The 11,346-nt window shown below is 44.8% G+C and overlaps 1 protein-coding gene across 3 annotated transcripts; it reads right to left on the bottom strand.

The window, feature by feature from the left end:
• Positions 1-3,809: 3,809 nt before the first annotated feature.
• On the bottom strand, positions 3,810-11,020 carry LOC123111500 (protein SMG7). Of its 3 annotated transcripts, none has more exons than XM_044532302.1 (8): positions 10,870-11,020; positions 10,420-10,528; positions 9,425-10,018; positions 9,218-9,340; positions 8,009-8,238; positions 5,815-7,923; positions 5,507-5,651; positions 3,810-4,356 (listed from the first exon to the last, which is right to left on the bottom strand). In XM_044532302.1, the coding sequence occupies exons 2-6, from the start codon at positions 10,489-10,491 to the stop codon at positions 5,847-5,849; spliced, it is 3,096 nt and encodes a 1,031-aa protein (XP_044388237.1). In that variant the 5' UTR covers positions 10,492-10,528; positions 10,870-11,020; the 3' UTR covers positions 3,810-4,356; positions 5,507-5,651; positions 5,815-5,846. The 3 variants fall into 3 exon arrangements, with proteins under 3 accessions (XP_044388237.1, XP_044388238.1, XP_044388239.1); XM_044532303.1 differs by having other exon boundaries at positions 10,420-10,518; positions 10,870-11,000; XM_044532304.1 differs by lacking the exon at positions 10,870-11,020 and having other exon boundaries at positions 10,420-10,537.
• Between the last annotated feature and the right edge of the window lie 326 nt (positions 11,021-11,346).

Here is an 11,346-nt window from a genome sequence, read left to right as displayed (position 1 = left end):
AGATCCCTCACTTGACCAAGGCTAGGCAGAAGCGCAAGGCTTCCCCTGGATTAGCCCGAGTCAAGGCGAGAAGCCGATCAACGGGAGGGAGAAACAATGGGTAGAGATAAACTCTAGGGGCACTGCTAGAGGAGGCCTAAACCCTAGCCTTGAGCGCTAGGGGAAAAACAATTGTGTTGCTCAAATCATCATTTTTTGCATCGTGAAAATTAATATTTTTAAAACTGCCTCCATGTAGCTAGTCATACGCTGGTCATTTTCAGGCTTATAGCCTACTATTACACTTGCTCTCATGCGTAGACCGAACCTAGATCAGCCAATATGTTGCATGCAAGGAGTTGTCACTCAATTAATCCCATTTTAAGTTAACAAAGATTGATGTGATTTCTAGTAAAAAGATTGACTCGAGATTCTCATGATATTATAGCAGAAGATAATTTAGATCCCATTGATAAGATGATCTTATGTATAGTTTTGGTGCCACGCTCCACTCTACAACGTGGTAGCAAGCTTTTCTGGCCCGGGATGAGGCGAACTCCAATGCAGGGACCCAAACAGACGCCTATTTCGTCCGTTTGGGTCGCCACTTTGGGCGATGCCCGGCCTTGTCCAAGCCATTTTGGTCAGTGCACCCTAACCGACCGACCCAATTGGTCTTGTTCAACAATATTGCCCGCCCATTTCGCCCTCTTGGCCGCTTTTGAACTTGCATATATCATAACCAAACATTGCAAATAGATAACATTTTTGCATAGTACCATATGCCATGTTGTCATACAACATTGCACCAAACGGACAATTAAAATGATGATCAACCATAGTCTCGATCTTGGATGACCTTTTGCTTGCTCTCAAACCAAGCCTTCTTCTTGGAAGTCATCTTGCTTGTGTCGGCCGCCTTGATATCCACTTCTTGGAGATATGCACGAGCTTTACCTCCCATGCTCTTGTTTTGGCATTGGCCTCTTTGATCTCCACCTCATTCGCTCTTGTTTTGGCATTGGCCTCTTCAATATCGAGCTTCTTCTTTTGTATGTCAAAGTAGGTTTTCATTGCCTCCTATTTTTCTTGCCACTTCCCCTCTTCTTTTTGGGTCATTAACCCCTTCAAAGTTTCTTGCAAGGCAATTAACGAAGCATCACAATTTGCATCGACCTTGCAATTGGTCTTTCCCCTCGGCCTCTTCCCAACTTCACTTGGGTCGTCCATCGTTGAGGCCCACGCACCTCTCTTTTGGGCGGCATATTAATCCTTGAACTTGGGGCAATTCTTGATCATCATCCTCCAACAATGGCTCAAGGTGAATGCCTTGTTCCCATTTTGGGCCTTAAAGGTGTCCAAGGCTTGAAACGCCTACAGTTGAAATGAACAAGATAGATTCATATGCATAGGAGGAGGATATTTGCTCTTTACCAACAAGGGAAGATCTTTTTTACCATGTATTTGATCCCAAGGCCACTCACGGACTGGCCTTCGATATTATCATGAGCACCACAAAACTTGTTGTACTCGGCTTGGATGAAGCCCCACCTCTTTTGAATTGACACGTTGGTTCGATCACTCTCGAAACTTGTAGGGTTAAAAATCCCTACGCTCATGAAAGTAATTGTCGATCCCTTCCAAAATGTGGTTCCATTTTGCTTGGCTCCAGTTTTGGGATCTTGTCCAATTCCATCCAAGATTAGGAAATCAATTTGTCCTCCGCATTGGTGTGTGCTCCCATCCTCACGCTCTTCGTCCTCTTTTGTGACCAGCCTTGTGCCTCGGGATCATCCTCAAACTCCAATGGCTCTCCATCGACGTCGACGCCCTCGCCATCTTCGGGGTCTTGGCCATCATTGTATTGGTCGTGGCCATCTTGGCCTTTGTTGTCTCGGCCTTGGGTGTCTTGGTCTTGGCCTCTAGGTCGTCTTGTGTCGTCATCATCATAAGCTTGGCCACCCTCGTTGATCATCTCCTCTAAAACTTCGGCCGACCTCGGGGTGGGCGTTTCAACAAACAGGTCGGAAGCATCAGGCAAGTTGGCCGGCAAGACCACCCGTGGGCACTTCCTTTGTGTCCCGATGGACTACACGGTGGACTGGCCGGCCACAGGGGTGTGGTTGAGGTTGATGGGGGGCACCACGTGCAAGCTCGACACGTATGTAGTCACCTGTTTCCAGCGAGCCGTCAGGGGTGACATGGAGAATCGGGATACGGCGTCGTCATGGACGGGAACGTACCCGTACGTCGTCGACGTGGTAGACGTGCGCGGCGACTCCGGGAGCGGCGGACGGTCCGCCGTCGAGCCCGTGTTAGCCATGGCCATAGCGGCGGCGCCGAGAATGGCCAGCTCACAGCGGAAGCCCATCATGAGGAGGGTCTTTTGCGTGGCCGCGGCGACAAGGGTCATTTGCGTGGCGGCAGCGGCCACGAGGGCGGCGTCTCCTTCTTCCTCTGCATCCTCCCCTCGCGCTTCAACGACTCCCCGGCTGTTTTCACCGCGATGCGCGCTTTCTTCGGCTTTGGCTTCTTCAGGGCCACGACGCAGGCAAGCACAGAGGGACGATGGCGCCTGGATTTGGCGCGTCGACCATGGCGGAAGGGTTTTGGAATAGAGAGAGGAGGAAGTGGAGTTGGTGTGCCACAGACGAGCGGGCCAGGGGATCTGGACAAGTGGTGGGTGTCGAGGGCGCAAACCCGGTCCCAATTTGGGCCGAAAATTGGTCGCGGCAGACAAACTAACACTCGTCCATTTGTGTCACGCGGACAAAAAAACAAACACTCATCTGTTTATGTCGGCGCATTGGACAGCATCCGGACCGAATGCGTCCCTGCACCAGCCAGTTCTGAACTCATAGTGGATGATCCATATCAGTTGCCTTCGTTCTAAGGTCACTAACTTGTGCATGACCTACACTTAAATCAATAAATTGACGATGACATTATTTGGAAACACGCCAATGACGGGTCCTACACCGCGATCAACGCCTACAAGGCTCAGTTTCTTGGACTGCCACTTTCGCCCATGTACTTTATGATTTGGAAGGCTTGGGGCCCTCCTAAGATCAAATTTTTTGCTTGGTTGGCTATCCAAGACCGGATTTGAACAACCGACAAATTGGAGCGGCGCGGTTGGCAAAACTGTGGACTTTGCCCGCTTTGCAAACGTGTTGGCGAGACGGGTGCACACCTCTTCTACAAATGCCGCTACATCATAAGACTATGAAACTCTGTCATCCTTGAATTTGGTCTAGCGCACATGGACACCTCCTCTTGGCATTTGGATGGATCCGTTTTAGAATGGTGGGAAAAGCGAACCTGTTTGCAAAACCCAAACCGACGAGCTTGGCCTCACTTACAATGTTAGTCTCTTGGATGATCTGGAACGAGCGTAATGCTCGGGTCTTTCGACACAAGAGCACACCGCCTCCGGTCCTTCTCCATGCTATCATCAACAACGTCAAGCTTTGGGTTCTCGCAGGAGCTAAAAAACTGGGGTGTATTCTTGTGCGCGAGTAGTTGCCATGCCGGGCATATGGGTCATTTGTAACACTCTAAAACACTTCTCTCTTATTTAATGAATGAGGCAAATATTTTGCCTCCGTTTCAAAAAAGACTAATCAAAATTCAACGACTACGTGTGAAAAACTACGATGCAAGATAATGGCTATGGAACACATATACACCTACCAGCTACAGGGTTCTGATGCACCTTTAATGCAACGTCAGACAGGAATTCTGAAATAAATCCCGAGAGTGGATCTAAACCCTGAACTCATCCAAAAAGACCCAAGATAAAGAAACGATGCAGCACATAAGCAAGCTCATTAGGAAACCATATTGGTATTCAGTCGGACATTGCATACGACAAGGTAACAAGAAACTTATTGCACAAAAAAAGTTGAGTTCACCGGTACCGGACAACAAAGACCAAAACAAATTGTTCAAATCATATAGTGATATATGGAAGTAAAACTTCCTCGCAGAAGGATGATTATAACGTGCTGTTGCCGACAGCAAACGCAAACGATGCAACATAAGTAGATGCAGTATACTTCGAGGGCCAACTTGCCAGCAAGCTAACTGTTCCTCGAACTTAATTCATAGTAGCCATAGATGAGCACGAGCAACACTAAACGGCATTTAGTCTCCACCACAGCAGCCACACACTGGCCATTCTCTGTAAGGTAGACAGTTTATCCAATGAGAGCTGAAGCACATAGCGCGCCTACAGTGACTGGATTCGAGTTCCTTCGATCAAACCCCTCATGCCTGAGCATCCAAGCGTTCTGCGTACAATTCATCTCCATCAGACAGTCCCCAGATCAAAATCACCCTCCAACCTCCAACTGGCCCCGGAAGACCTGGCACACCCTGTACTTTCACAGATCAAACAATACACAAGAGTTAAAACATCATAAGAATCAGTAGTAGATTGGGCAAACAAGTTCAAGGCAACAAAAGTTCCACCAAGAGAGACGATTCAGTCTTCGTAACAGCAAAAAATTGAAACATATTTGACATTGTTAAACAAGTTTGGTATTCCTTGTGCAGATTGACATTACATGCAGAATAACATATCTGAGTGAATGCAGTGCCAGAAAACAGGTACTCCCTCTGTAAACTAATATAAGACATTTAAAACGGTAAATGCATTGGAGCACCCCTATATGGAAACAGTATTAAAAAAATATCAGAAAATTTCAAAAGAAAACTGAAATTTTGGGATATCAAACCTGGGTGCCCTTTGTGCACCCGTGTTCAGTTTCGTGGGGATTGGGCGCCCGTGGTAATGTCAGTAAAAATCAAAAAAATCGTATGTACAGAAAAAAAATTGGTTGTATTGTATGTCGGACCGTAATACAACCAATTTTTTGAAAATTCATAATATGTTTTTAATAGGGATTTGTGCACCCGAGAGCCACAAATCCTCTCCCGTTTAAAACGTCTTATACTCCCTCCGTCCGGAAATACTTGTCCTAGGAATGGATGTATCTAGATGTATTTTAGTTTTAGATGCATTCATTTGTATCCATTTTCGCAACAAGTATTTTCGGACGGAGAGAGTATTAGTTTACAGAGGGAGTAACTTGCAGCTCAGGATTGAAACTACGACCCTTGTACAACATAACATCTAGTACAGTCAACATATATGATTTAACATAGTAGAAAATAGAAATGATCACCAAACAGTTTCAAACCAAATGAGAAACTGCACTAGAAGGAGCAATTCATGCTAACATACCAGTTGCACAAATGATGGCACAGCAAGAAATGCTAACACAACAGGAATGAATCGATTGTGTCTATAAGAAATGCACTAAAAAGTTGTAAGTTACTAAGTTTCATATAGGATCATTAGACTTTGAAACACAGTTTCATGTCGTACACCAACTCCCTTTCAACCATCATCAAGGAGAAGGGGGGAACATAAAAAGAAAAAAATGCACATCCTAAAGAAGGCCAGGACATCAGAAAAAAGAATAAGGAAAAATGCTGTAATGGGAGTTAGCATAGAACTTACCAAACCTAACAGCAGCACTTGCTATGCTTCCAAGACCACCATTCTCCAAAAGAAATTTAACACTATGAAAGGGCTGCAGGTATGGGTCCGAATTGAATAGGTATATCAAGCTGTGCCACTTACTCCAACAGATCCTCAGCGACTCCTATCCACATAGAAAAACATATAACTGAGCACTAATTTAGATATATAAACAAAATTAGCTCCAACAGAAGATGAAACAACGCCATTACAGACTAACATGGTAAGAGAAGTACTGCTCATGCCTAGAATCCAATTTTTTAATCTACAGGAAGGAAGATTTTTACCAGTAGTAACCATCCAGGTACAAGCTACTCCGTCACACAAGATAACGGCCAGATCCGATAGGTTTTGCCGGCTGCTTTTCAGCCACTTGACCACTATGCTGATTAATTTGTTGGTGGTTTTGAACCATATTCTGCTTTGCAGGGTCAAAAAGGTGGAAATCTTGCCATGTTTTCTCACTGGCCCCTAAGGTGTACACCCCAGAAACCTGCTGTTTCCCAGGGAAAGGGAAGGGAGTGGTGAATGCACTGCTGGTAGTGGCAACATCAGGATAAATAGCTTTTGAGTTATGAACACGTTCCAGTGATGGCTGGTAGCCATCCAGCCAGCTGTAATCATCGATCTGTTGGTGCTGCAGCTTCTCAAATGGCATAATATCATCATGGCGTTTTGGAGTGATGTGATTAAATCCTGGAGGAGGACCAACGGGCCTTGATGGACGACTCACAGGATTCTTCTTTGATACAGCTACAGGTGCGTCAGTGAGATTGATTGTCATCCCACCAGATGCTGCTACTGATGGTACAATTGAATCAGAAGTGGATGGGATGGTTTCTTCAGTCGCTTTCACCTGATTATGCATCAAACTTGTATTGTTGCCCGCAGATTCAACAGATACATGTGGAGAATATACCATTGACTGTAATCCACTCGGCCCACCCTGAAACCTCTGCTCAGGAAATCCATTTCCAGCCAAATGAACATTATTTAATCCCATCATTAAGAGTTTTTCTTGTTCAAGGAGCAATTTTGAATAATCTGGGCTGCCAAAATGTGGAACCATTGCTGCAGATACACGCGGGTCAGAGATGGCAGCTGAGAAAGTAGGCATTGTGTTCAGAGGGCCAACAAGTGGTGCACCATTACTTGCCCAGCTGGAAGTAGCCATCTCAACAGGCTGCACAAATTCGTAAGTTGTCGACATTGAAACATTGCTAGAAATAGCCTCTCGCCTGCCATTGAAAGCCCAACCACCAGAAGACATGGGAAGTGACTCGTTAACATTACAGTTTCCAGGACCTGATGCAGATGCAGTACTCTGAATAGCAACTGGTCCGCCAATTGTTGGCCACCCAGCAGTAGACATTTGTAGAGGCTGGATATATCCATTAACGGGTAGTTCGGTAAGTACTTTTGGGAGCTTCTCAGACGCTGTAGGTTTGAAAACAATTTCTTCATCATCTTCTCCCTCGGAACACAACTGTGCTCCCGACTGCATTGCTCCAAGATTAGTTGCCACTGCATCAAATTTGTTACCAACTTCATGTTCCAGCTCAACAGCATTTGTTTCAGGTGCATTGCGAGATCTATGAGTAGAGGTGGCAGCTTCAAAAACAGGAGGCTCCTTGGCCACAACAAACTTTCTTGAAGATGGGTCAAAATATATTCTCAGTTGATCAATCTGAACAAAATTGAGTAGAGCCTTCCCTGCAGAAAGTATCCGTTGTGCCCGTGCTTTCTTCTCCTTGGTGCTACCATCACTTCCAAATGTGTGCTTGCTTGAGAAATCCAAGATAATATGTGCAGGCACCAAGGGGGAAAATCCCCTTAATTCAAAATCTTCCCACAATGCAAGTCGATTGCCAGTTTCACCCTCTTCATACACGCCCATATCAAAAAAGCAAGCCTCATCATCATCACCATCAATGGACGCAAGGTCTGTAAGGATGAGCTTATTCATAAGCAAGACACACTGGTTCCAGAAGAAAGATCGAGCATTCGCATGCTTCTCGTCCATCTCCGAATCAGCAGCTAACTCCGGATGGCATGCCAGCCATTCGATGTAGACCACAATGGCTGGAAGATAGAAACTTGATGCAATATCACGAAGTTCTGAGCACCTTTTGAGAATATGTCCAACAAACTCAAAAGCAGCTGTAAATGCATTTTGAAGAAGTACCCTGCGTTGGACAATTTCAGCATATGACTGGTTATCTGGTTCCTTTTTCACGTTGTGCACTGTGAATATAAGGATTGCAACAAGTCGAACAATAACTAATGCGTTCTCTGCAGCATCAGAACCAAAATGGAACTCTTCATTTGGACCAGAAGAGAGGAGAATTTTCAGATCGTTGATGACCACATCAAACAGTTCCTCAAATGTTTCCAAACTGCCAAATAGATAAAAGAAAATTAGCTGGACAGTACGGAGGGGAGAGGGGGGAGGGGTGTTAAGAGATAAGCGACAGGAAGTACCTAGTCCTTGTGAAAAGAATTCCATTGAGCCTAACAAACCGTACAAAGAAGGACTTCAGTGTATCAGGAATACTTTGCTCTCGCTCTTTTGAAGCTGCTTCAGTATTAACATCCTTGGGCTGAAACCTTATTTCGCCCCGTCCTCTGCCCCTACCAGCTGACCGTGGGGGTAATGTCCTAGCAATTGCAACTTTGTTGTTGCTTGGCAGCTGTGCATAGCCCTGGCGATTCTGCAAAAGTAATACAGTTAGAAATTCCTAAGGCATAGTGCAAAGCTGATAAAAATTGCTGAAACACTTCCAAGTTCTGTTAATAGGTGAAATCGGTGAAATGAGGGCTCAGGACAAGATTGTAACGCATTTAGCCAAACTAGTAGAGCTATTCGAGCGTCTTGTTGAATCGTACGAGCTCGAGGCTCAGGCTCCAGTTGCGCTAGAACCTAACCCAAAACAAAGCAGAGCTCGAACTATTTTGAGAACCCTACTTAGGGATACCTATTATGAGTGAACGGAAGAAATGTAAAAGCAAACAAACAGAAACCTCGCGAAACTGCAAACATAAAGAACTTGTAAGGGAGAACATAGCAGCACAAGGACTGAAGAAGAAATAAAACTCACAATCTAGCAAATAAAGCACAACTGTGGCTTGGGACATTCATATGTCTTAAGACCAGTAATATTGCGAAAACAAGTCATAACAATTGGTGTCAAATTCATGAGGCAACACTGATCATCTGATATACTGAGGTACAACAGGTCAGAGAACCATGAGTGTGGCCGTGGACCTAGACCGGGCCTAGACTGAGTATGATGTCTGTATAGACAGAACTTGGATGAGCTCAAAGACACAGCAGAGATGTAGATAAGGCTGAGTTGTTGATGATGGCTTAACATGATTGCTTTGTTTTCCCCTAGCAAAGCACGTGTATTTAGCTAGTATCAAAAGAAGTTAACCCTCACAACAAAAAACATAACAAGATGCAACTGAGTCTGGACAATCTTATTATATTTATATCAAACGAGAAGTACAATATTAGATAAAGGCAAAGCAGCTTCCAGTACCACATAGCACTGCAGATACTCTCTTCCATGCAAAATTATACAGATGTGACTGAAGGCTAAAAGATTCTACACTGGGCAACAAATAATGTGGAAACAGCAGTATACAATACTATGGAAATTAAGTTAGCGAAGAACTTAGCACCATTACCTTCTCAAAAGCAAGAATCAAGTTGTCCCGTGCTGTGGAGAAGGGAGTGTCTGCAGCTAAGCTTCGAAAGTATCTGTAGACAGCCACCACCTCATTGCCAGAGTAAGAAGCTAATATTGCAAGCTGACAAATCCAATCAGGGTCATCATTTAGATAAGTGAACAAAGAATACATGAACATTTGATGAATATAGAGTTGAGATTAAACCTGATGGTGTGCGTTGCCGCTGGAAGGGCAGATTGAAGCTGCCTCCTTGTAGTAATTAGAAGCCGCATTATATTCACGTCTTACAGAATCAGCATCACCAAACATACCCTTATAGCGGGCCAAATCACCAAGATATATGAGACAACGGTGGCATGATATCAGGGCTTTCTTAGCATCAGCTGTTCTCTTATCATTTTTGCCAGGGTTGCTTGCATTCTCAGGAGACTCCGAGAAGTAACCCAGAGGAAGGTCGTAGTTGGATTTGATCTTGAACATCAAGTCATGATAGAAGCCCGATGCTTCTGAAAGGAAGCTCCTGAAGGCCGACTTAATTCTCTTAATTCGATCAGGGTTGGCATTGTTCTTCCCATTCTGAGATGCAGCTGAACCTGCAGAACTAATGTGGTGCCTGAACTCCTCGATTCTTTTGTAGTGCAACTGCCACAAAATATACTCGATCTCATGCTTTTCACAGAAGTCATGATCTGCCAGAATCATTTTCTCAAAATTCTCACGCATCTGAAGCCATATGTTGGGATCTGATGGGACTTTGGACTGTGCTGACTTCTCAAGATGACTTTTGAGTTCGGCATTCTACACAAATAACACCACTTTATCATCATTTATATCCAAAGGTCACGCATGAAATTATTTTACTACTGACCAATTTATCAAACAGGAAACCCCAAAACCCAACAAAGAAGATGGAAACTAATTAACGCTGTTCTTCCCCCTCAAACTTGCAAACATTCAGGGAAATGATTAACTGGGATTGTCAGAGTATTTTAATTTTTTTCTTGGTAACAATCAACGGTTACTGGTTGAAAACTCAGACATAATAAACAATTCACATGAATTGGCCTATCCAAGAAGGCAAAGCAAGAAAATACACCAATCACATACAAGGCAAGGTACAGCAAGCCACATGGAACACAGCCCAACAAGCAACCTAGTGTGAAATATAGCTAGATGCCAGGTATGCAAGGAAAGTTCACCTTCTTAAGGAGGCGCTGCACGAGGTCCCGCGATGGCGGAACAGCAGTACTATCCATCGGAACAGTCATCATTCATCAATTGAACATCAGTACCATCACCTGCAACGAACTATAAGCACTGCAATTACCAACGGAATCAATCATCCGAGGACAATACAGCACAAAAAAATGCAAAATAGCAAGCCCGAGTGGTAAAAGAAACCTAACCCAGCCCTAACGACCCGCCCAGCTAAAACAAATCAAGGAAATAAATCCATGCGCCCAAATCCGCCGGCGGCAACAGAGGACCTCTTCCTGGATCTCCCTTAACCCCAACAACCGACGGCCAGGGAAGCGGGTTCTAGTCAAAACCTAGTGCTCCGGAGCTGGAAAACTCGCAATCCGGGGAGCGATGAGGAATAATCTGCGCGAATCGAGCGGGGGAGGGGAGGGGGGGCGGGAGATTGATACCTTATCGTCGTCGTCGTCGCCGTCGCGACGGGAGCGAGAGAAGGAGAGGGGAATTTTGGGGAGGAGGAGAAGAGAGGAAGGAAGGGCAGGCTATTTTTCGTCTTTTTGTTTACGGGACGGTGTGTGGTCTGGTGCGTCGTCGCCGTGCCGTGTTCGGGTTGGACTCGACCCAAAGGCGGTGGTAGGCGGTCCCGGAGCCTGCCGAGTGGGCCCTTAGTACATTTTTACATACTAGTTTATATGCTCGTGCTTTGCAAACGGGTGAAAAAATATATACTCCCTCCGTCCTAAAATAAGTGTCTCAACTTTAGTACAACTTTATACTAAAATTAGTATAAATTTGAGATACTTATTTTGGGAGTATCTATTTTTTGTATTTTTTAAATATACATAAGCATAATGTCTTATAGTGAATTCATCATGAAACACGCTAGTTGTCCCGTCAAGCAAAATACACAACAGCACAATAATAAAGTC

The sequence above is a fragment of the Triticum aestivum genome, chromosome 5B (assembly GCF_018294505.1).
Source record: "Triticum aestivum cultivar Chinese Spring chromosome 5B, IWGSC CS RefSeq v2.1, whole genome shotgun sequence".
Taxonomy (NCBI): Eukaryota; Viridiplantae; Streptophyta; class Magnoliopsida; order Poales; family Poaceae; genus Triticum; species Triticum aestivum.
Note: the sequence above shows the minus strand (reverse complement) of the source record. Positions and strands in the feature narration are given on the sequence as shown.